General features: G+C 33.6%; 1 protein-coding gene across 1 annotated transcript in view; it reads left to right on the plus strand.

The window, feature by feature from the left end:
• Nucleotides 1-26149, plus strand: part of LOC126979035 (F-box/WD repeat-containing protein 7) — a 31899-nt gene extending 5750 nt beyond the window's left edge. The window contains exons 7-12 of the mRNA XM_050828206.1: nucleotides 7934-8149; nucleotides 9500-9788; nucleotides 10250-10431; nucleotides 13642-13867; nucleotides 14815-15025; nucleotides 19762-26149. Coding sequence (XP_050684163.1) covers nucleotides 7934-8149; nucleotides 9500-9788; nucleotides 10250-10431; nucleotides 13642-13867; nucleotides 14815-15025; nucleotides 19762-20048 — 1411 coding nt within the window. The 3' untranslated portion in view covers nucleotides 20049-26149. The remainder of the gene's footprint in view (nucleotides 1-7933; nucleotides 8150-9499; nucleotides 9789-10249; nucleotides 10432-13641; nucleotides 13868-14814; nucleotides 15026-19761) is intronic.
• The last annotated feature ends 1266 nt before the right edge of the window (nucleotides 26150-27415 follow it).

A 27415-nucleotide genomic window follows, 5' to 3' on the forward strand; every position in this document is an offset into this window, starting at 1 on the left:
TGTGTGAAATACCATGAGGCGGGGATTTCCGAACTATATTTCGGCCAAGAAACCCCGTTTCCAAAATGAACTGATATCTTAAACCACCATAGCCAAATTAAATTAAGTAATTTAAAAATACTTTCGTAATTTTTTTCATGTGTTTACTTTATTTTTTTACGAACGTGCACGCTTATCGACTTGTTGATTTATTTAAAGTTAAACAATGATACTACTTAGTCAAATATTAGTCATAGATACACATAACACAACTTATACAACAGCAGGTATCTTGAAAGTTTCAAATACTTAAAAACTTTTTCGACCTGTTGGACCCCAAAAATAAGGTTATCGTTACTACCACTGTCTTATTTTCTATTTCACTGGACATTTTACTGGTAATATTCTATGTCTGACAACGACGACGGATATAAGCCTATTTATTATTTTAAGTACTCATTCATAATTTATAACTCTAGATATAGCGTCGTGCTGATAGACAACCGATGAAAACAGGCCAGGTTTATTACTTTAATGTGCGTGACAAGATTCGTCTTACGCTCGCGATTTGTTAACCTATATGGGTACGTTTTCACAGCTCTTACACTATCTTCACGTATAAATGATCTAAGTTTGTAGGTTTAAGATGAAACTCGCTATAATACTAGATCGGGGAAAAAGTCTCTTCGCATTTTGTGCGAAAACTCATGGCATTTTTATTAAAATATGGTCATTTACTTACTATATTTGCTATATGTTCAATGACTACCGTTTCGGTTTAATTACGTCTCAATAAAGAATCGTAAATGAGTGAGTGGTCTATTAGGTTCCTTTCAGTGTGGCCACCCAAAAAATCAAGTTTTCGTTCGTGTATCTATCTACCTTTTTTAAATGAGTAAATTTTTTTGTGGTCAGTTCCCAGTTGTTCAGCTATGTCTTAACTACAGTAATGCCGATCATGCTCCTTTCGTCAAGTCCTTTTTTTTTCCTTCAAAACTGGCATCAATTTCGTCCGTGACAGGGCAATAAAACAGACAGGTGCATCAATATTTCGGGTTTAGAACTCTTACCCCAAGTTTGTGGTAGGCATTCTCTTACTGCCCTACTGGTACATAGGCGTAACAAATGTCTTTGCGGCTTTGCGGCTGTCATCGTGTCTTTTTGACCGACTTCAAAAAAGGAGGAGGTTTGTCGGTATTTTTTTTATGTTACCTCAAAACTGGGTGAACCGATTTTGATAATTCTTTTTTTTGTAATAACATGTTAAAATGTATCGACTTTCTTTCACTAGTTTCACCCATTTTAACCTTTGGTCATTGATACCAGTCTGATACAAATAGTACTACAGCCAAATAGATTTGATTACAAGCTTATACATGCTAGATCCACAAATACTTTGTCGCGGATCTATTATTTTCTTTAAAGTATAATTAATTGTGCCTAAATTGTATGGATAGTCATACAACATTCAAGTCTACTTGATGTAAGGCGAAATGGACAAAAGGCATAATATTTTGAATGAATTTTTTCTCAGAATTGTATTTCCTGTACCCACGATTTACTTATCTAGCTGTAGTCGATGAATATGTTATCAGATCATGTTAATCATATTCGCGTTTAAAATTCACGTTTCATATTCAACGAATCACTCGCCATAGCAACAGAAAATTCATAGGTACGACGCGCTTACATTTGTCAAATAGTAGTTGTCTATGTTTTGTATAATGTTATAAAGTCTGTATGTAGTAAAGTCAGTGAAAATATATTCATTTTCATAAAAGCCATTTTAAATCATTTAACACTAGCACCGTATCATAACATGCTTATGTTGATATGAGGCATGAAATGAGACAAGACATTCTCTTTGAATAATTATTTCTAAAAGACAATGATAAGTAGTAATATAATCAATTATTACATTAATGTAACGATCAATATATTCAAAAACTAAAGATAATAATGACACCCGGCTCCTGTTTTTCGTCTGTATTCACATAAGGGCGGCAGTTCTCGTACACCACAGCCAAAGAAATTACTTCGCTTTTGAAACTTCAGAGCATCCATACAAAATAGATTGTAATAGCATGGGCGTAGCTAAACCTCGTCAATCCAACAGGTAAGGAGGCCAAAAGTAATTTAAATTTACTCAAGCGCTTTGCATCTTTTTTTAAATTTCGGATTATATAACTGAATCGAGTGAAAATATTTTCTTGTATACATTAGTAAAATACAGTTGCTAGTCTACGTAACTTTCAACTTCAAAAACAATTTAAGTTTGTTACAATCTGGTAAAAAAAAACGTGCAATCTACTGTGGAGTTTTTCTGAGAAAATTCATCTCCTGTTTTAAGAAGAAGAAGAAAGAAGAGAAAAACTAAACAACATTTATTTGAAGGTAGAACCTTAACACATAATAATGTGGCGAACTATCGCACTGCTGCATAGAATGTTGCGTTTTTAAAAGTCGCTTTTTAAGTTTCGCTATCCACATGATGGTAGGTTATTCGCTCTATTACGGCAAGTGTTAATGGTCAGAGCGTATCGCTTACGATCATTATTTGTTTTAATAAATGACGGAACGGTATAATGTTAAGCGGTATCATCTGCCCACAGCGAAGACCTGGAACCGGTTTTAAATTATCGACTATTAATGGTTCAAACCGGTTTCTGTCTTTTATTACGTCCCAAGTGTAAACGTTCAAGGAGTATTTTATTAACCCTTATTAACCGTTTAATTCTGCGAGAGTCGAAACAAGATGTAGGTACGCTCGTCTCGTTTCGAATTGAAACAAAGTATCAATTTTAAGCGTGTTTTTTAAGTGTTCCACCTTGGTAGGTAGGTACGTAGATAAAATCACACATAAAAATTTAAACTTTGCTCTGTCAACAGCTATACGACGAAAATAGGTGGAAAAGATAGAATTGATTAGAAATATATTTATTTACCATAATGACAATAGCATAACATTTTGCAACAACACTTGGTAGACGTTATGAGGCTACATCAGATAAAGGAGTTATGAAATAGAGAGTAGGACTGATAAGAAACTCCCAGCCTATCTTTTATATCACTTAATACAATAGAATTTTTGGTGCAAATTGTAGAAACCAGTTTTCAACGAAACCTTTATAATTAACTTAAATAATCAAAAAGGTAAAATAGTAGTGAAAGATATGACAAACCCGAATATATAATTCTCTATGTTCTTTAACCGGTGTTTTCGGTTTCCAAGTCTTTCTCACAACTATTAGCACTTCGTAGCATACCCCAATACGATCCCGTCTTTTTCGACCTGCACCCGACACGCTGAGCCAAAGTTCGAGGGTCTCATGAGCCTGTAATCTATAACGCAACAGTATAAGTGTACCGCTGATTTGCGGCTGATATATTTGAATGTCTTCTTCTCTCATCATCTTTATATATTTCTTTGTCCGTGTATATGTCACTCAACTATGAACGGACATTTTTTTGTTTCTATACATCAATCGCCCCCGTACCGTCAGCAGTTAAAATGCATGAAATATGTTAAATTATCTACAGATTCTCTACACACATTATTAGTAAAGTGGACAATTCAGAAAATAGCAGTATTTAAAAATGTACCAGATTTTGAGGTTTTAATTGAGCAGCCACTATGTAAAAAGGTAGGCATTAGCAACAAAATCGATTATTAGGTCATTATACCGGGGTGACCACAAGCGCAAATTTCGTTGTATCTACCATCCTGTTGGGCAATATATAAAAATTGTTAAGAGACCAATATGTTACCGTTCTTTGGCCTCTAAGCAGTAGTGAATAAATGTGTTTTAACTTTTGAAGTTATTCGTCTTCTTCTGCTTATTGATATCTTTTTTTTTTCAGTTGTTTTTCTTTTTCGATATGCTTCGCAAATTCATCAAGTGCCCGAACAGTACAGTAAAAATGTTGATTAAACTGTTTTTTAGTTTGTTAAACCTAATTGAAATTTAGATCTCTGAAATGTTTATGAGATCCTGGTCAGAAAAAAAGCAATTTTCATTTCAATCATATTTGATGACTTATTTATGGACATCATTACAAGCAAAGCGACGGGTTAAATCTAGTGTTAATAATAAACCAGGAAGTTATAGGAATTAGAAAATTTTGAAGGCAAATTCAAAGTCAATTTTGACTGGAAACGTTATACTTATAAATTAGTAGTGTTGGTATTATTTTTAGTAGCGGTAGCTCATTGATACTGACCGCGTTGCATTTTTAAGTAGTTACAAATTTTATTATATATATTATAATAATGATTATTATATATATGACGAAACTTCCCAAGCATTCCGAGTACTACAAATGATTTCTATAAAAATGATGAAATTGTCATATCAATTCTGAGAACGACAGATTGCCCGAGTACGTACAGTTGTATACAACTCCATATTTCATCATCCGGTTACCAGAAATTATTATTTATTACTGCTAATAAACGAAGTGTACGTAATTCGACCGTTGTTTACAGTCATCTAAAGCGTTAGGTGTGCATAAATCATCTTACCATGTATGTACAGCGATTATGCACAAGTTTTCTCATATTGAACAGTGCAACACGTTTCATCATAGTATCCAAGTTCAAGTTCTACCCTTTTATTACTTAAACGCCTGCAATTTTCAGGTTCGTATATGTTCGTATATTTTTATGCCTTTTTTGTTGAATTACTTATGTACAAAGTCATATCAATTTGGATCCGAAATAATTCGTAAAAATAATGATACGCTACACGTTGGCCGTTTGTTAGGTAACATATCCTAATTAGAATTACTGCTGTATATGCCTATGCCTATGCATATATAATTTGAAATATTGTTTATACTATACCTCGGCATTTGGCTTCGTATCACTGTGACAACTGCACGTGCAAAAACACAGAGAATTCATAGTTTTTTAAAGATACTAACCTGTTATAAAACTTACATAATATTTAGATACTATGTTTTAATCGCTCCTCTGTCCTCCACTAATGAATCTGCCCCCGATGAGCTTCCGGGTTAGTCAGTAACGTAAAACTGCTGAAACCAATTCACCACGTGTTTTGTATTTACACGTAAAGGACGCCTCCTTACCGAACTCTCAAACGAGAAAAGTTCCCTCGGGTTTGGCATAACCCCCTAACTCTTCTGCTTGTACACTAACAAATCTCAGTGGAATTAAGATTTGAGATAACTCATAACATTTAGATAATTATTGATTTGCGCCAAATAACAGATCTTAAAATCTTCATTTAATTCTGCGTTCAATTTCCAAATGATATGTTATAGTTTCTTTTTCCTCGTAGGTGTAGTATAAAGTTTATGTATCGCTTGAGAGAAAGTGCCATTCCTATACTCCGGTGTGTTAGGCTTCACCATCTACCTACATACTGCACCCTGTAGGAATCACTAATATTCCGTACATAGTGGACAATGTATATTAGTTGTGGTTTAAGCACACTAATATTATGATAAAGTATTATTTTGACAAAAATATCGAGTTTATGTATATTATGTTATTATATATTACAAAAGGTAGATTGTCAATCGACTTCATTTCTTACAATTTAACGGCCTGCATTGAGTGACATTGTTATGTCACGCGTACACTAGTGATATTGTAATAAATCTAGGTGTGAGACGTCGAGAGTCCTGATTGGTCAATTTGTTTTCACCCGCAATAATAGTAAACATAGCGTGTATGTAATTTAAAAATCTGAAATTATTGTTAAAATAGTAGAGAACAAGGGCGAATTCGGTTCTGGCATGCTGCGCTCTGGCATCCGCTGCCGCGGCACGCTGCGCTCGGATCGTGCGTTGTCATTAACAGTGTTAATTTGTTTTTGGGACCTACTAGGGAAAAAAGGCCGATTGGGTTCGGGCTCTCGCCGGCCGCTGCCGCGGCACGATACGTTCGGTTCGTGCGTTGTGATTATCAGTTTTAATTTGTTTTTGGGAACTAGAAGTTTTAGTGAACGAGGACCGATTCGGTTCTAGCACTCGCCAGCCGCTGGCACGGCATGCTATGCTCGGCTCGTGCGTTGTGGTCCACAGTCTATATTTGTTTTAAGGACCGACTAGTGAACAAGAGCCGATTCGCTTAGATATTAGTTGATTACACTAATGTATAACTACTAGATAATGACTATATACAATAAATACAAGAAACAGACCAATCAGAGGCGGCCTCATAAACTAACAACCAGTACAATTGTCAAAATATCATTGCCGTACAATATCACTATAGTGTACCCGTAACATTGGAACATCACTAAAACCAGGCCGTTAAATTGTAATAAATAAAGTCGATTGACAGTTTTATTATAATATCACTAGTGATTTTGTAATATCACGGTTTTAACATTATACCTGCGACATATATATCTCTCGTTGCTAGTCCTCTTCGTAATTAACCTATAATTGTTTTAGTTATAATTCTTAGGGTTCCGGACTTCCAAGTTACCTGATAACTTGTGTTAACAAATGCCTATTACAACAAAGAATAAAAACCTTAGAGGTTTTACCACCAATGCAAGCAAGAATAATGTATCTTTTAGTAATATATATTTTTAAATATCTGTATATTTGTTTTATATTTTTTGTCGTGTTTTGTTTGGCATCTGTCTTGCTATTTGGGTTCAATCTTTGTTTATATTATACAGATGATAAGAATTTATAAACATTGCAATTCCGACTGAGTAATAAAACATAATTATTTTCAGAAGTTTGATTATAAAGTCAAGAAAAACATGAGATATTTAAATCCTCCGATTTAATAAAATTTTGGTAGAACAGTAAATTTTTTGGCTGAAACAGCTACAAAATTCTTTTGGTAGGGGATTGGTTTCGAACGAGTGATAAATCTCTTAAAAAAATGCACCATTCCATGTGAACATTACATACAATAATGCAAGATAATTTATTACAACTCTATTGAAAGTTTCGTTGAATATAAAACTCGCACAATGATATAGTTGGTTGTTAACGTACACAATAGCGTCTCGCTAACCCCGACGTTTTCGCACAATAGGATTTTCGCTTAACTTTTAATGGTCCTATACCTTCGAGTATCGGCTTTGTGTGAATTGCAAGATGAGTTCAACCTTAAAATATCTCGAAACTTTTACATTTCAATGTACAAAACGAATTCTTTCGTCGAATGTCTGCACGAAATGGGCGAATTTCGATTGGATATAATACACATGGGTGGACGAAACTGATGCGAGTGTAGTGATACTCCGCCAATTTTATATATAATAAGGTTATATAACATAGAGATATTTTTCGGAATTTATAAAATTAATTGTTTTATTTGTAAACAGATAAACTATTTCCATATGTTTTAAAAAAAGGCCCTGACATCGTATGTTTCTAACAGTGCATCGCATATTTATAATTATAGCTTAAACCAGAGTGCAATATCCGAAAAGCATAACCGTACTTCAATAATAGAAAAAGCCGCAATACATTGATTTTCTGTGGGCCTGTAGCATGCATAGCCATAGTAGATAGTACATAGTATGACGTGGCCCAATTTGTTTTCAAGAAAAAACAACTGATGACCGCGAGATTGCTTTATCTCTAGTATAAAAACACTGCGATTACTTCTCCGTTGTTTTTTAACGTTAATTATAATATCAAACCACTTCACTAATGAATCAAATAATAATATTACTCGGGAATATAATAATTTTATTCGGGACGTCTGATCTACAAAGTTGATCGTATTTTTGAACATGGTAATATTTTGTACTAGTTGAACTAACTATAGTAGATATAGTGTTTTTTACAGGATAGCAATATTTAATATAAGAAAGATCGAAAAATTTATTTAAAAAAATACAGAGATTACTCCAAAATTATACAATTAAAGTGTTAATTTCTGGTCATATATATATTTACTGGCTGTTTTATAGCTAACACAAAAATTAAATAATTAACTAGGAAATGTATTGTTCAGATTTCAGTGTTGGTCTAACGGTGAGAAGATTGAAGCGATTGAAGCATTGATCAACCGCTGTGCAGCAATTCACGTGCGCCATATGATGAAGGCAATAGAGCCACTTTTCCAACGCGACTTCATCTCGCTACTGCCCAAAGAACTGGCGCTGACCGTCCTCGGTTACCTTGCACCCAAAGATCTCTTGCGCGCCGCACAGACTTGTCGATATTGGCGGTGAGTTATTAGATCATTGATGAATATCCTACAATTTAAAATAATGGAGTATAAAACAATAATTTACTATATAACTTCTAAGTTTAAGTAGCTATTATTTATATTAATTTACTCATTATTTTTGTAATATATATTTAAAGGAATGATAAAGCAAAGAGGAAATGAAATCAGTTGAACAATCGGCTATCGAGAACAGCGGCTATCTAAACATCACTCTTATCAAGCTTAAATTTTCATTTGCTATAAGCTTTGTCTTTCAAACTTTATCGCACTTTTTGCTATAAGAAGAAGCTAATTATTGAGACATATTCTTATTTCTTGAAGCTGCACGCTTTTCCTATCTATGCGAAAATCTACAACAAGGTATCGTCACGATATGATGCAATAGCACTACAAGAAGATCTGCAATTCTACACCGATTGTAAAATTATTGTGATGATCATAGCCTAGACCTAAACCCATCGAAATGTAGCGTAATGACATTCACGCGAAAGCGGCATCCTATAATTTTCAAATACCAGTTGAAATGTGAATCATTATTTGCCCAACATATAAATTTAACTATATCAAAAGCCTTTGGATTTATTTTAAGAAGCTCGCGTGATTTCCATCAAGTCAAGACACTAAAGATATTGTACTGCACCTTCGTTCGTTGTCACTTAGAATATGCCTCTCAAATCTGGAATCCCTTGTATTCTACATATTTCTCGAATTCAAAATATTCAAAATAAGTTCTTACGCTTTCTATGCTACCGTACTAACGACAGATACAATTCAAAGTCCTACGAGCAACATTGTTAAAAGCAACATTTACTACCGCTTGAGAAACGACGTATTATCTCTGACATTGCTTTCTTCTTGAAAATAACTCAAAATAAGGTTGATTGTCCAGATCTTCTTTCGACAATTTCATTGAGAACTTCGTCAACTTTACTACGCTATAGCCGTTTATTGAATGTACCCCAATCATCTACTAACTACCAAAGCAATAGTTATATCATGCGAGGTATCTCCACCTATAATAAACTAAGCAGTGAAATAATTAATTTGGATATTTTTAATACAACTGTCAAAGCAATGAAACAATGTATCATGAAAACATTTTTTGAATCCGATGACTAACCTGTAAATATTCAGTGTGCTTTTTATTAGATTATAATATTACATGTTTACTCTTTATAATTTTGCTTCTTACTACTTCAATTGTCTATTAGTGAATATCTGTAATTAGCTCTAAGTTTTTATTGTTTTTTTTATTTTGTGTAAATAGCTGTTGATATTCCTTGAAATAAATAAATAAAATACCAGAAGAGGCCAAAAATCATAAAATATGCAATTTTTATGAGTTAGATTCCTAGCGGACGACAATCTTCTGTGGAAAGAGCAGTGTCGCCGCATCGGACTGACGACGTTGAAAAGGGTGCCCCGGTCGATGCCGCGGTGTGCGAGCCCTTGGAAGGCTGCCTACATGCGGCAATCCATGATTCAGGAGAACTGGCTACACAAACCTGTCAGCAACCCGATCGTGATGCGAGGACATGACGACCACGTGATCACGTGCTTGCAATTCTACGGAAACAGGATTCTAAGCGGGAGCGATGATACAACGCTCAAAGTCTGGTCCGCTATCACTGGCAAGGTTTGTTCAGTAGAGAAAGTTTGTGAGAAACTAGACCATTGCAGCCATTTGTAAATAATAACTTCATTATAAACAATTCGAGATAAGGTCAGTATTACGTTGGGTGAACAATAAATAAATCAATACTGCTCTCACTCCAATCGAAATGAATTACAATCATTCATTTTGTAAATTTACTAATTAACTCGCTAAATTTTAAGCCTAATCATTTTACATACGTTTACAAGAGAACAATAAATTTATTTATTTATTTTACCTTTAAATGATACTTATTAATTGAAAACGGTGTGCAAAATGCATTTCTACCAAATTATTAACTTAACTTTGAACATATTATTTAATGTATTTCATTTTTAAAGTTTGAATCATTGAAAAGTACCTATATAAGGAGATGTGGTATCGCTTTCATATAAAAGTTTCGGTATAAGGGTGCAACTTTAATGTTCTTATATTTATTTCAGTGTCTCCGCACATTGGTCGGCCACAGCGGTGGCGTGTGGTCATCGCAGATGGTCGGAGATTTGGTGATAAGTGGTTCCACAGACCGAACACTTCGAGTTTGGAACGCTAAGTCTGGACTTTGTCTGAAAGTGTTGGCGGGACACACCTCTACGGTGCGATGTATGCACTTACACCAGAACAGGTTAATACATTATTACGTATATATAATAAATAATAAGCGCTTTCATCACATTTACCGGTAACGCGTATCTTATCATAAAGCTTTTACGCTCATAATGTATATTAAACACTCGTCCTCTTTATATTTTGGTTTTTTATGGTATTCCGATGTCCGATTATGCAAGTACCTCGCAAGTTGGAGGTAGGCGATACATTATTAATTTCTCCTGTTAATACATGTGCTATTAACGCTTAAAAATAGTTAAGGCGGATATATTTAAAAAAATGCCAATATGAATAAAAAAAAATGTAAGTTAATGTCTACTGGAGGGTGCTATATTCATATAAAAGTGATCTGTCACAACTGAGCTACCTTTCATCCGACTATGGTGAAGCAAAAAGAAGTCTTATGATTTTGACCTTATTTATATATTATAATATGTGCATCCGTTCTGCCCTCATAAGGTACACCTCATATCCAAAACTTGGGTCACTAATATTTTCCAATATTATATAATTTGTATGTTATTGGTATCTATCTCTATGTGTGTATATTATATTATAATCATGTTATTGTAATGCTTTTAGCGACGATATATTAATTAATATTACTGAATATAAAATTATTTGATTTATTAATATAAAATTTGACAAGCCTGGTAAAATAAGTAAATTTATCTAAAAAGCGATACTTAAAAATAAAATAAAAGCGTTTTTATTAAATTTATTTTTAGTCTGAAAGGAACTGGAACTTACTTGAACCTGTTGTCCAGCAGAGATAGAAGTAAGTTCCAGCGACAAAATATTAAAATTATCGTTTCCGAACTGTGCGAACTGTACTGTTAACAATGTGCATGCGAATATGAAGCTGAGATTTATTCTTGTGCGCTCGCGAATTTTATCGTCACTATATACAGCGTATATTTTTATTAATTCATTAGTTGAAAATCAGTTAGTAATATTTGTAGGATTATTATTTTCTATTAAATAATTAGAAATCGCGTAGGCACTTAATTATAACGTCAAGAAGTAATCTACTTGAAATGTTGTAGAAAATATGTTCTGGAATAAGTAATATTATTTTAAGTTACTCCTGCTACCTTATCTACAAGCTATGAATATTGAAAATTAGATTGCCAGTAATTTAGACCACATTTGTCAGAGACAGTATCAGTAACATGTTATGATATATAGGAAATATGTTTATATGTCTTTTACTTATTTTCAATTAAATTCATGGAATGAGTCTCGTTACCTTTCATACACTGTGCGCTATCGCGTACTTTTTATATGTCAGTACATACAACAATTACGTACATTGATAAATATAAATAAAGGATAAACAATAAATATTTCTGTAGAACATTGAATATCACTTACCATTATGCCGAAAAATACTTCAGGATTATTCGCAATGTTTTACCTTTTTGGAAAGAGAAGAGGAGATAATATATAGAGAGATATATACTCCTTATACGAGATAGCTTGACCCTCTGTCACCAAAACTGTTGTCATCAGGTTTGGCAGATTTTTTTCGAAAACAACTGCGATATCTACGGTTTAAATATCAATGGCAAAAAGTTACACACCCTGACGATTTTGTAATTTTTGCTAATATCAAAAAAGAAATTTAAAATATGTTAATAGAATCTTAAATCTTAGTAAGAAGAGCAAGGAACTATCGGAAGAAGCGGAAAAAACTAAAATGTAAAAAGAGGACAAAGCAGCATACAAGGAGGAATACAAATAAACAATAATAAAATAGAAAATGTAAGCGGATTTTAATACCTCGGCTAAATTGCGTCGCCCATTGACTTGGCTAATAAAAGAAATAGATATATGAACAGAAAACGCTTGGAATCTGTACTGTTCCTTCAAGGGAATGATGGAAAACAAAGAAATGAAAATTTTCTAAAAGAGAAAGCTATGTAATGCTTGTATTCTTGCGGTGTTAAGTTAAGGATGCCAAACCTGGACAATTACAAAAGATCATCTTCAAATATTAGAAGTCTGCAATTTGTCTCAAGTGTCTCGAGACTATCGACCATCTGCCTCCATAGGATTTTTGACTTTTTCGCTTGATCGCACACATCGCCAGAAAGAAAAGCGACAGCCCAAAAAAACTTTTGCTAACAGGAAAAATACAAGGCAAGTGACCGACGCCACCAATAAAACCGTCCACGAACTTATACACATTGCCGAAGACCGTAACAAATGGAAAGCCATTGTCCGGAAAATAATTCGAAGCGGTTACAACCCTCAGCAATGAGTAAAACGACACAAGGAGGATGATTGGAGGATAAGAATAATAATGAATAATTCTGACTGTCCTGATAGGCTGGATAACGCTGTCTGGAAGTCTACTCTAATACTAGCCCAAAAATGCACTTAAAATGTTAGCGCACAGCATTTACATTACAGGTGGTGCTTTTATTTAAGTAACAAAGTACAATTGTGTTACAAACGCAAAGAAAAAAAAATAACAAGTAATTAGTATAATATGTTGTGGCATGAGAACTCCACTACGAATACCGATAAGCAATCGAGTGAACCGGTTAGTACCAGTACCGCAGAAAGCGGGCGCGGGTGATGTGCTTCGCTCTTTTTTCCGCACCCATCCTTGTTCCGTCTAGTGACCGAGTTGACTCACTTATTGTAATAATTACACATCTACTGGTATGCAAAATTATAAAGGGGTAAAAATTATCTGTAGGGGGTAACCATTGGATCTACTGAACCGATTTTGAAAATTCAGTTACCAATTGAAAACCACAATTTCTGAGTGTCATATATTAATCCAAAAATTGAAAAGACTTGTGGTAGTCAGATTTGCAAAGTAAAAAATAGCTGAACGAAAACGTTTCTTACGGCAGCGTTCTGCCTTAACGATGAGATATATATGATTGCTTTGTATATATTGCATGTGACAACATTGAAACATCTACTAATATGGTTGTGCTGGTAAATGCGGACGAAGTTTATTGCATTCAGTTATGTTGCGTGAAATGCGGATTATGACTCGGTAATCGGAAATGGGAATGAATTAAAGCTCTCGGAAAACTAAACACAAATTTTTACATTTTTCTGGTCTGAAAAGACTAACTCAACAACCGGCTTGATACATATGACATTATCACGGATATAAATTGTCTTATAATTGTATTGTTTTTTATATAATTGTCTTGTGTATAGCCGTCCGGTACGCATTGTTATTGAGTATTGTACTTTTCAGAGTTGTGTCGGGCTCTCGAGATGCGACTCTGCGTGTTTGGTCGATACCAGAGGGGCGCTGTCTTCGCGTGTTGGTCGGTCACATGGCTGCGGTACGATGCGTTCAGTTCGACGGTAAACTCGTCGTCTCCGGTGCGTACGACTATTTCGTCAAAGTGTGGAACCCTGAAACCGGAGAATGTCTACATACTCTTGCCGGACACACCAATAGAGTTTACAGTTTGCAGGTAAAGCAACTAAGAATTAGTACCTAAACTATATAAAAAAAATATCATTTAATTTCTTTTTTTCTTTTGGGGGAGGCCTTTGTCCAGCAGTGGACGTCTTCCGGCTGATGATGATGATATATATATATAACATAATAACATCACACAAGTGTTTTATTGTATAATTATGTACAGTTATATACACTACTTTATCTATCCACATATTATACGCCTCCATTATGCATTCAGGAGTATATTACGACCACCATAAATTTGAACCGATAATGATGGTAATGAAAAGTTTTCTGGTAGCTGTTATAGCTTTTTTTTTTAAATTCTGAGACAAATAAGAGTCGGTGACAACTATCATATTGTTCGATATCTTATCTTACGTAAAATATTTGTCAAAATTGTTTGCAAATTGATATTTCATTTCGAACTAAATGTCATCTTGACTGATTTTAGAATATTGGTCAAGGCAAATTTCTTTGTTTTTCAGAGATGGTCGAAATTTGATAGAAATAATATTATAGAAATTGATGTTATTATTAAGCAATCATAACTTTTTTACAGATAAGAAATTTGTTCTAACAAAGCAGTCTATTTTTATGGTGGTCATAATGTGCGGTTCTTGAACGCATCATGGAGGGTTTATGATATTTGAGTATATTAAAAATATTATGTCAGAGTTAAAAGGTGTATTTATTACATGGATTAAGTCATTGGTTCTAAGTACAATGGGCACTTAATTTCATTTTTAAATAAGACATTGAGAAAGCTGAGTGATCATCAGCAAGGCTAGAGTAATCTAAAGAAATGACTGGGCAAATGACACTTTACATCTTTTGTCTCAAGGTGACGAGCGCAGTTGTATTTTAATGGGCAGGGCGCATCAATTACCATCAGCTGAACGTCCTGCTCGTCTCGTTCCCTTATTTTCATAAAAAAAATACTGTTGATAATTTCAGTTTGACGGGGTCCATGTGGTGAGTGGCTCCTTGGACACATCCATCAGGGTGTGGGACGTAGAATCTGGCCAACTGAAGCACACATTGACTGGACATCAGTCTCTTACATCTGGTATGGAATTGCATTCCAATATTTTGGTCTCCGGAAATGCTGACTCCACAGTCAAAGTTTGGGACATCACAACTGGACACTGCCTGCACACTTTATCTGGTAAATATTAAATATTTAATTATAGAACGTTTCAAGAGACTAATTCTGTCAAATTAGGCATTCAATTATGTAATAGTTACGCGCTACATCGCACCGTACAAAAAGTTCGCCAAAAACATATAACGTTCGCGTTAAGACGCGCTAATGCAGACGACGCTCACTTCAGTCTGTCGTCTGCACTTGCTAGTGATTGACGTGTATTATGGTGCTAAACGTCGATGTGATTCAAGAAATAGAAAACATACCAGCACTGTGTGATACATACTTCGCAGAGTGTCATGACAGAAATTTAAAATGAAAATTGTGGGATGAAGTGTGCAAATTTATTTGGATATAGTTTTAGAACTGAATGTTTAATATGAAACAGGCCTTTTAATAATCTTTCTGAAAGAATAAAATTAACCCAAAATTCTCTATTTGGTTTTATTTTTTATATCTCAAGTACGAAATAATGCACCGCAGTCTCTACTTCCATTGCGTGTACATCCCTACAGTTAGTGAACGTCGTGTGTGTTGAGTCTGTGAAATATCTGCCAAAGACATTTTGCGAACAATGCAGACAGTAAATCCTAAAACATGACCACATCACAAAGTTCATGTAAAACCACAAAATGTTGTATATAGTAGATTTTTTCTTACTTGTCTTGAATAGCAAACAAATTTGGCGTACGGACAACCAGATATAATTCATAGAGATGGAGATCATCGAACGAATGAACAACTGAACTTAATGGTTTTTATGGAGTGAACGTATTGGGTGGAAAATAATACGATAAGTAATTTTAAAAATTATTTAATTGATGGTAATTTAGGTAAAGGTTATTGTATTAGTAAACACCCATTCTTCTCCGGATATTATTAACTTTTTAATTCAACTAATCTCATCTCTCATGCAAGTGATTTTTTATCTTTATGGGAACTAAGAAATCTATAAACCGAAAAGCAATTGAAACTCTTCTGTGTCTTAGAGAAGACAGTGCAATTTTAAAACGTAATAAAAAAATAGACAGGTATCGATTTGTAAATCCGCTCTGCAATCCGCTATAGGTGGTACGTCATAACTCAGGACACACTGATATTTTACTATATCTGTAATTACAGTGCAAATTAATTAAAAGTTAATTTCATTCAATGTCGTTTTTGTTTACTATTTAAGACAAGGAAGAATATACTAGGTATAGGCACACTGGTCCAGTGCCATGACTGTTATTTAAAAATGTTGTAAGCATGCATTAGCATTTACTATATAGCATCTGTTTGCCTGCATTCCAATGTATTTCTGTTGTGGGCTATTAGGAAAAAAATAAACGATCCAGAGGAGCTAAAATATAGGACAGGAATAGAGTATTTTTGTAATAAAGAATGACCAGACGAGCAAGAAGTTCACCTTATAGTAAGTGATACCTGAAATTCTGATGTGTTACTATAAATACTTTTTCAATAAGTTTAGATAACAGCAAGAATAATAAAGAACATTAAAGAAGAGACAAGCGAACAACTCTAGCCGCTTAAAGAGTGTTTGAAGTGAAGAATTCAAGACATGAAACACGGCAGATGAAGAAGTAAAGAAAATGGTAGAAAATCTTCTCAAGAAACTATTGAAAAGAGAAAATTTTATTGATGGATGTTTCTCCGGATGGAATATTTTAAAACGGTACCTGTCATATAAGTTTAATGACCTATAATAGTGCATAGAGCATCTTTTGCGTAAAAGGTAGGCTATAATTAGGGAGGTGCCGGTTTGATCCTTCACGGGTATTTTTATATAAGAGGGGAAAATAGGTAACTTAAAATAAGACCAGCGACTCAAGGCCTTCAGCAGTACCGGAAGTCATGGGATTCATCGTCGGCCCTCGAGATGAGATAATGCTCTAGGTTCTAGTGGAATGTGGATTGCGGATTGAATATCGCATTTTGACTAATTTATTACTGTAAGTTCGTCTTTAAATTCATATGTACATCTATTCGACGCCCATATGGTAAAGGAAATCATCGTATGGAAACCTACACTCACCTGCGAAGAATTTTTAAAGGTTGTGTATGAAACTATTTTAAAGTTGAAAAAATCGTATGGGATCAGCGTGGTCGACTTAAATCTACAGGTTCAAAAGGTCTTCAACTCAAGCCCCATTTTCGTAGAGTTACGGGAAATAGCCCGTAAATATCAAGATTTAAAAGTTCATCAGAAAGAAATACTATATTTTGCGTCTAGCCATTACTAACAAGAAGTTAAGAGTTGAGTGTACGAAAATTTAATTTAAACAAAAACTTTTTAGGATTTTGGAAAAATAACGCTTATTCATTTAAATTAAAATATTTTTGTTCATGGTAGGTTTTTAAATCACTCAGTGAACGTCAAAATGTCCTTGGAAAATATATGTCTCAGACCTAAGAAGATCGCGTGCATGATAATATTCAAGTTGCATTAAGATTTCGTATGTTTACTTGTATTAAATAATGTTGTAAGTATTTACTATAGCGCATGCTATGTCGTCAAGTATCTTTACAAAATTAAAACTAATGCATGTGCATGTTCATATCGCTCCCATCATATAAAATTCATACATACGTCACGCCGAATATTTTTTTTTCTATATGTATTCTTTAACTCTGTTTAGAAAGGTGTATGCGGTTTATTTGGATGAGGAGATTATATATTTCATTTTTTTTATATTATTCAACTAGTTATAGGCTTGTACCATCGAGGCATTCATTTAACTGTTCTTGTTTTTTAACTTTTTTATTTTTTTTTCAGCGGTCAGATAATTTCATTTACAGTAAATGCTCTTACGGGCTGATGTACGTAGCTCTATGTTGCAATATATTTCTCATTCGCTTTCTTAAGTTACAAAGTTTTAATTTTATGATATTATATCTATTTAAGGTATCTATCAAGTTCTAATCGTTGAAACCGCTACAGACAGATGTTGGTGTTAATTTCAATACAAAACTGTAGCTTCTGAATTCTGTCAAAAAAAGATGCCTGGACTATGTTTCTTGTATATATTCTAAAACTATTTGTGAATCTGTAAAGTAAACAACAATGAAAATTAAATAAAATGTACATTTCCTAAAATGGAAATCTTTTATAAGGAATAATAAATATTATTTGCTTATAAAAGATTTTAATTTTGAAGATTTTTCCGATATGCTTCTATTTATTGTTAATGTGATTCGTAATTGTACTAGGTATGTTTTAAGTTGTGACATTTCTAGCATATCCCTTTATAATAATAATACCAATAATAGACATTTGAACTGTTCATCTAGTTTGTAAATGGTACATACCGTAAAAGTATATTTACAGTATTTTAGCCTGAATCACGTAGTAGCCATATAGATAAGAATTAGGTTTCTTTTCTCTAATACTACCTAACTTAGGCACTAGTCTAAATGAATCAGAACAGAAATGTACATATTCTCTTCTATTCGTCCATTTCTTCTTCTAGGATTTTATATAATATCTTTTTTAATAAAATACTTTTTTACAAACATGCCTTTCCATTTAGATACCGCTATTGTCATATCTCACTTTTGTGTGTATATACGTATAATATTATAATCCATATTACTTTTACTTTTTTTTAAATATGATTTCATTGAATCATGAAACCATAAACTAACCTAAGCTTAATTTAATTTTCCTACATTGGTATTATACTAATATAGGTAGGTGCTTGAAAAATGAATGTGTGTAAATACTTACATCAAAATGATGTCCACAAAAATATATTCTTGAATATGCTATGAGCAAAATAAATTGATACTCATATTTGAGCATCGAATTATTTTGAATTAATAATAAAAATAATAATATTATTAATTAACCCCCTTAGTCATAATAGTCTGCTAACTTAAAGCATTGCTAATTCTCACTCTGTCTTTTTCTATTGACCTAAGTCAGAATGAGAAATAACACTTCTTAGTGCCTGTTTTAAGTTAGCGGACCATTATGAATAAGTGGGTTATTGTATTAATAATATACACTCCTTTGCAAAAAACGCTTAGATTTTTCTACTTTCTTAGTAATAAATTTACTGGCACTTAATAAATGGTCGAAGGGATAGGAAAAAGTTAAATCCAAATTCGATTTTAACACTTTTACTTGACTTTTTTTTTAAGTTATAAGGCATTTATATCATAAAAATGTCCATTTTAACACGGCTCTCTCTTACATTGAGTAAAAAGCCTATTTCAGTTTTTAAGTGTTAAAAAATATACTTCTAATTACATGACTACTACTAAAAATATTAATAATGTTCCTAGAAAAGCTCTTGACTGTATGGTGCTCGTTTTTTCTGCAAAGGTGTGTATAATAAACATTATGTGTGTAGTGTACAAACCTATACTTTAGTAAATTCAGTACTACTATTATTAATTATAATATTCAGTAATACTTTAGTAAACCTTCACTGTTGCACGTCCTTTGGGGTCGGCGAATCAATGCCCGATCCGGAGTTTCGTGTCGAACACGGCCCCGCTTTTTAGGTTGCCGCCGCGTGTGTCACTATAGTGCCGACCAATACTGGAATGAGATGCTGAATTTTTTCCATGCTATCTGAACTTAAGTTCACAATTATAGGCTATCACCTTTTTTTTTTTCACCCTTTAGTTAACTTTGTACTAAAATATTGTAGGATTGCGATACTCAACTCTATTTTTATAACTTCTCCGTCAGGGAGAACAGAGGTGCCTTCGGCGGAACAATAAATTGATTTCGTAATTTATAATTTCAGGTCCAAACAAGCACCAATCAGCCGTGACTTGCCTACAATCTAGCAATCGTTTCGTGATTACATCCTCAGATGACGGCACTGTGAAGCTATGGGACGTAAGAACGGGAGAATTCATCAGAAACCTAGTGGAACTCAGCTCGGGAGGGTCCGGAGGTGTGGTTTGGCGCATCAGAGCCTCGGCAACTAAGCTTATATGCGCTGTGGGATCCAGGAATGGGACGGAAGAAACCAAGCTATTAGTACTAGACTTCGACGTGCCGGGAGCTTGTAGAAAGTGCGAGGAATAGCATCGACTTAACCGACGCCTGTTGCGTCGATACGCCAACCTCTATGCGCCGTGGCACTGTTAATTATTTCACCGTTGTACTTGGGTTGTGATGTTCAGATAACATACAACACAATTTAACTCGGTGTTTTACAGTCCACTCTGCCATTTTGTGACAGTTGATGAACTATTAAAATTTTATTATTAACCGACTTGTAACGTCTATATTATGCAACGTTAGATATGGATTAATATCGTAGTTATAAGGAACAGTGAAATCAGTGTGAACTTTTAAGAGGAGTGAATGGTTTGGTTTTTGGCTAGGAGCAACTACTGAACATTACAGTGTTATTAATAACTTGTGTATATCTTGATATACTACTATTGTACACCATTATAATACAATACTTAGTTGATAAGTACGTCAATTTGTGTCACTGAGTCTTATGTTGCCAAATGTTTGTCATCTCATAATATTTGCTTCATCGTCCCAAAGAGTATGTAGTTATGTGGATTTCACGTATTAAATTTATTACTTAGGATAATTTTAGTTTATATAAGCTTAGGACATTGTTTTTGTTTATTGACATCTGACTTATACTATTTTGACATTTACTATCTATATGTAGTGCTAATGAAGTCGTTATTCAAATATGTAGAATAATTATTATTGTCAGCCCGTATTGATGACATATTCATAGTGCATTATACGGACAAGTTATATTTATTATACAATCAATTTAAATTTTTACACAATATTATGCATACACGATGACTTGTTTAAGTATACGCTTTTTTATGTAGTATAAAATTTAATTCATTGTTATTATTTTACAAATGATGACTTACAAACGAAATTTACATTCGATATACTTAACATGTTTTCTTTTTTTATCTATGATCTTAGTTGTTAAACTAAACACAAGTGTATTCTAGGTTAATATAAATTGTCTAACCATTAACTTTTGGATATGTTTTTCCAATGACAATGTAACATACGTATATAAATACGGTCTGCAATGTATCATTGAATTGTTCACATTATTCTCCATTTGACATATAAATAAATGTTGACACAAGTGTTTGCTTGACGTAATTATGATATATAACGCGCATTGGCTCGGGAAAAGCAAACAACATTCGAATTTACTTGTTAACTAAACTTAAATAGCCAACACATATATTAGCATAATTATTGCTTCAATATCACACTGTACCTTGGAGGTAATTGATAGTTGTACATGCATTATTTTTATTAATCCCTTTCTGTGGTTAACACAATAGTAAAATGTATCTTTGAAACAAGAAACAGTGAAAACACAACTTTTGTATCATAATGTCAACAACGAGTCATGTCTTATTCTATAAATTATAATCAGATAAAATAAAACACTTAAATTATAATAAGCATTTAACATGTTAACAATTTCATAATAATACCTATGTATGTATTAATATTTTTGTGTTTTTTAACCGACTTCAAAAAAGGAGGAGGTTCTCAATTTCTTTTTTTACAGTGTGCATAAGTATATGCTTCCAGTCTCACAATACATGGCTGTGCGCCGGGCCCATCTACTTATTCAGTAGTAATTAGTATTGAAACTTTACATCACTGTGTTATATTTATTTTGGTGTTGAATTTATTTTAAAAATATGTACTATTTGTTGTTGTTTCTGTGTTTTAAGTGAAACATTCATTATTGTCATAATTAGGCGTTATACTTCTCCTTATTTTATTATGTAATGAAACTAATGTTGAAATGAAATTGAATTTGTATTTCTTTTTCAATATTCACGTTAAATATAACTATTCAATTTATATTTACAGTGAAATGAAATTAATTTGAATGTTTTTCAGTTTGATCTTTCTCAAACTTAGGTTATATTGTAATATTTAATAGCAATGAATTATATTAATCATAATATGTAGATTAATAGAAGTGGCCAGCAATTTGTCATTATAGTAACTAGGTTTAAACTTTTTATTATCTAATAGTTGATAATGTTTGAACTTTGTACCGAATTAACTTCATAATAACCCATGCTTAGACATCATAACCTGTAATAAGTAGATAAAGTTAGCTTATATATGAATGTAAGGGTGTATATGATTCAGATTCTCTCATGTTATCCATCGGCGGGCAGCGGGAAAGACTAGTTAGCTAGTGACTATTAAAGGTGCGTACAGACTGATGAAACGTAACGTGAAATGAATCAATCTAACTTTCATCACATGTTCATTCAGTACAACCTCCCGCGTACGTTTGTTTCCGCCATTCAGTCGCCCCGTTGTGTTCGTAAGAAAAACCGTTACAAATGAGAAATCGTTACTACGTGTGTAACGTTTCATGACACATAGGCATAAAAGGCATTTATTTTCTCAAAATTTATTCCTTTAGAATTATTTTTGATGTCATTTCTAATATACTAGATACTACTATCGCTTTGGAAACAAATCGAGCTTTGAGAGAGAAGAAGCGGCGCATGAAACTAGCATTGCTGTTTGCGCTCTTTTTAATAAAATATACAATATTGTACTGTCATTGCTATTGCTATAAAATAATCATAATCTAGGCTGTCCATTCACTTAGATATTCAGCTGTGGAGTAGTAGGATTTACGACAGAGCCATTTTTAAATAAAACATTTAACTTTATGTATAGATAATGCCTGAACAGTGGCTGGGACTTATTATAAAAGTGTATACATTTACCCTTAAAGCTATTATGTATCTTATGAAGCCTACTGGAATAAGTTACAAGCAATCCCTGATTTCTAGTGTTATAATAATGAAAATCACCATTAAGAGCAAAAAGGTGACGAGTTTTGTGAACGTATATTAAATTTTCATAATTGGAGTGATGTGTACTGCGAATTCTTTCATTGCATGATACATTTCATGTTACGTTCCACCAGTCTGTACGCACCATTACATACATAATGGTAGAAAGATTGGGATGCCTTGAATGACACTCTCACGTTTTATAATATGTCTAGATGTCCACGACAATAATATGTAATTAATATGTGTTCTTCACTTGAGAGTAATTCCATCGACATGTATTACGCATAATGCCTTTAGTTGCACTTGCCATAATGCAATTTATATAAGTGTAGGCTATGTTTCTTTGCGGTTATTTTGACATATCGCTAATGATTCGATATCGATAACCTAATAAAGTCGTTTCGGATGTTAGACATAACAAATATCATATCTTATTCATTTGGTAATAAAATAATTATTAATATACAGTTTGCTGCTATCGCGACTATTTAGACAAGGCAGACAATAAAAATGAATTAAAATGATCACAGCACATTATTCTATTTATTGCCTCACATAAACTTAATTATATATTTATTTATTTATCTCATTTATAATGAGGCTCAGTGAAGCCTGTTGTCAAAAATAAATAAATACGAAAACTCACCGGTTCTAAGCGATATTTAGCTTGGCTTCAATAAAAATATTTTTCAGCCTGTTTAATCCCAAAGGATTTAAAAAATAAAAAGCTTGCCTCACTTTTATAGGTTTTTGTCATATCACATAATCAAGTATTTTGTGTTATTTATAGTGTAGAGTTGATATATATCCGGGCACTTTTATTTGTGCCTTGCGGAATTAATAATTTGTACATTGTATAATATCATTATTTGGTAGACGCTTTTATCGCTACCAACTTTTTTTTCATTTGTGTAGATGATAGCGAACACATATTTAATAAAAAGCAATAAATACCACAACACATGTCAATATTTTTAGGCGATGTATAAACGCTGAATTATTGTAATGTAGGTGTAGTATTTTATACAATATTAACTGAGTCATGCTTAGTAGGTTAGGAACTAGACATTGTAGTCTACATAATATGCGAATATCATTAGGTAATTGGTATGAATAATGCTTACATTCGAAAGAGATGGAACAACAATTGGGCCTGTAATGCTTATATTACTGGCTCACTCACAATTAGATTATAATCATACTCAAATAGAATTAAGGAAGTAATTTTAACTTAGTGAATTCAGTCGGGCCATACGTTGGCATCACATTCTTTTATGTATTTTACTCAGACGACTCATCGGACCCAATGATGCTGTCCAAAGTGATAACTACGATGAACTGAAAAGTTCTAGAAGAATGTTTCAATTTGGTGCATTAATTATACAGCAAATTAACATTGATTCTGTGTGATGTCGTCAAATTAATAATTGGTCTAATGCTGTTTCGCCCGACTCTATGTAATGTAGTGTAATGCATGAACATACCGCGCTGTTAAACACACCATTGTTATAATAATATATTACTGTGTATTTATAATTAAGACGTCTCGTAATAATAAAGAAACGTTGATAAGTTTCCTTCTAGTTTTTTGATACGGGGATGTGTCTTAGTTTTGAGACGAATTATGTAATATTGACGGTGCAGGAGTTGTGTAACAAGTAGCCCGTTCTGAAGTTTGTGACAGTTATGTGTACTAGTCGGACGTGTAAAGTATGGGATGGCAATTGGACTCTTATCTTCTCGCTCTTATACTTCCGGTGTACCGGTATATAGATTGCAGGTAAATGAAAATTTTTGAGGTGAAAAACTTGTGATCCTTTGCATTGTTGAGTGTGATTCTGTGAGTACTAAATGAGACTGAGCCGTCGCGCTTGTCTGTGCTACGGTCGTTTGAATAGTCCGCTTAATTTGATTCAAAAAGCGCAGACAGAGAAAAATTTTGCCCCGACTCATTTATACACTATAAACAGACAAACACACATGGTCAACGATCAGACATTTCTAATATAATTCTTTCATAGTATAATAATATGCTCCGCCTGGAATTCTCTTCCCACGATGGCCCAACTACTACGTCAGGATATAATAAATGTCATACTGACAGCTCGCCATTTCATCGCTATTGTCGTTTCGCTCACACCTATAGCAAGTCTATAGCGTTGTTTCATTCGAAAATAGTTATCGGACCTGATGACGTATTCTTAGACCAATCACGTGAGCCAGCTGTCAACCGAAGAGATTACCAGGCGGAGTATTATTATATGAATTCTTTAGTCGTACGACTACGTACTAGTTCTAAGGTTTGAGCGGTTGCTGAGAGCGGAGTGCTTGTTTCGCGACAGTTACATGTACGCGTAGACATTTGATTGGAGGGTCGAGGTATTGCCGAAGGTTGCGTGCGGCTAAATATTTCAAACGAAGACTGAAGTATAGGTATAATGTAATTATAGTATTTAATAATGTTCGCGGGCGAGGATGCACAGATACGTCGAATGTTGCAGCGACTTGCGACACTTGATCTCATTAACTCTCCGTTATAATCCAGTGTAATACCCACAATCACTCGACTCCCGTCTTTGTTGGTCTTGAATCACTCAATATATTGATATATTTATGCATCCGTTTGATTTGGTGAACTATTTGTTTTATTTTAAGTTACGTACGTTAAGTTCGGCTGCGTTTTTTGGTGATTATGATAATGAAACTAGTTTCTGTATAATTATTATTTTTTCATCAATTCATATTGCTCAAACAGCGATTTAATAATGATGCAATTTTAACTTTCATAAAATTTATGACAGTTTAAACCTTCGAATAGTTATAGTAATTACGGTTTGACCACATATATCACAAATATTATTGTAATTATATGTCATTCAGACTATCATGTCGGTTTCATTGCTTCAGTACACTAATGGTTTAATAAGATTTTCAAATACTTTTCCCTGCGAATGCTGTTGCGTGTGAATGGCTCTAGCGTGGTTAAATATTAATTTTGGATTGGGTCTCAATTCTTATAATTATATTAATCACTTACTACAAACACCAATCAATAACAACCTACACTAGCTGCTTTGAATATAAATAACTCAGTAATATCTCGACTGAGATCCGCGCCGCTTATATTATTGGACCGAGTCCCGCGGCCTTTTTATTTTAGTCGTTCGAGCTCTGCGCCACTTGTTCTCCAGTGGACTTGCCACTGCCTCGTAACCGCTTCGCTTATCCGCTTACGAAAAAGCGGTTTTTTTGAGAGTAGTCCTCCATTAATTTAAGTTTAAATTCTAAAAATTCATCCTACCTATGGTAAGAGGCGAGACCATAAATTATTTGAAAATCTTACTACAACCGACAGTGTTAAATGATAATTTTTTTACAACTTCGTTTGCAACATGTTGTAATAGATACAATTTTTTTGTTATTTATTTTATTGTTATATTATTGTTCGAAGTTCAAAGTAGGACACAATATTAATTGTGAATTCGAGTTCTTAAGCAACTTCTTACCTGGAATAAAATGTGCTAAATGAATTAGAAGCTTATTCCTACAGCAAAAAAAATTAAGAAAAATCGTCTTATTGTTATGAACAATTTAATAATTAATTTAGTTTTCATTAATTACATTGGTAATCTATGTATTCTGTTTTACTTTCTCTTACGTAACATATTTGACGGTGTTGTTAAAGCGTATAATTTAGCTATTTTTTTTAAATTAATGGGCGAATAACCTGTTCAAAACTTACTGTATTTAATTTCCGCTTTTCAATTAATATTCTTTAAATAAAGTCGGTTGTTTTCAAATATTGTGTTTTATTGTATCAAATGGTACTAAAATTACCATTGTGTGTCTACAAAATTATTTTCAGAAATCAACGGTAAAAGAAAGGAGATAACTTTTTGGTACTAACTCTAACTCTTGGTGCAAACACACTAACTGAAACCGAAATATCCTAAATCACTAAGCTCTTTTTCATCTGATTGTGATGAATGTTTGAACCAAAATCGTTTTTGAAATGATCTCTGTTATCTTATTTGCCGGACTTCGCCTCCTTACAAAACCATTACCATTTATTCTTGAAAAACCCAAAAATTCTGTACGGCACTGCAAGTGCGCTAGTTGAGATATAAAATGCTGTCTCATCATTCACTAGAAAACACCGCACGAGGAAGCTCATTCCACAGTTGGTTGTACTTGGAAAAAGCACTGAGAACCGCACTGTGGAGGAACGCTCCACATTAATATGGTGGGGATGATAACTTAATTTGTGGCGTAAGTTCACCTGTAAGGCAAAGCCAAATTGGCTTCGAACAATCTGAGCGATTACGAATCTGCGATTTTTGAAAATAGAGCACGGCAGTACTTCAACCCTGCCCACATTCTACCACAGTCCGGCCACACATGGAGTATTGCTGCCATCTCTGGTCTAGCGCACAACAGTATAAGCTCGAATCATTTGACCGCGTGCAATGCAGAGCAGCTCGAATTATCGGGCACCCAGCGCTTTGTGAACGGCTCGAGCACCTGACGTTGCGTCGTCGCTTCATTGTGTGTCTTCTATCGCATTTATCACGGGAATGTTCCGAAGAGCTGTTTCATCTGATTCCT

Source organism: Leptidea sinapis, chromosome Z (assembly GCF_905404315.1).
Source record: "Leptidea sinapis chromosome Z, ilLepSina1.1, whole genome shotgun sequence".
Lineage (NCBI taxonomy): Eukaryota > Metazoa > Arthropoda > Insecta > Lepidoptera > Pieridae > Leptidea > Leptidea sinapis.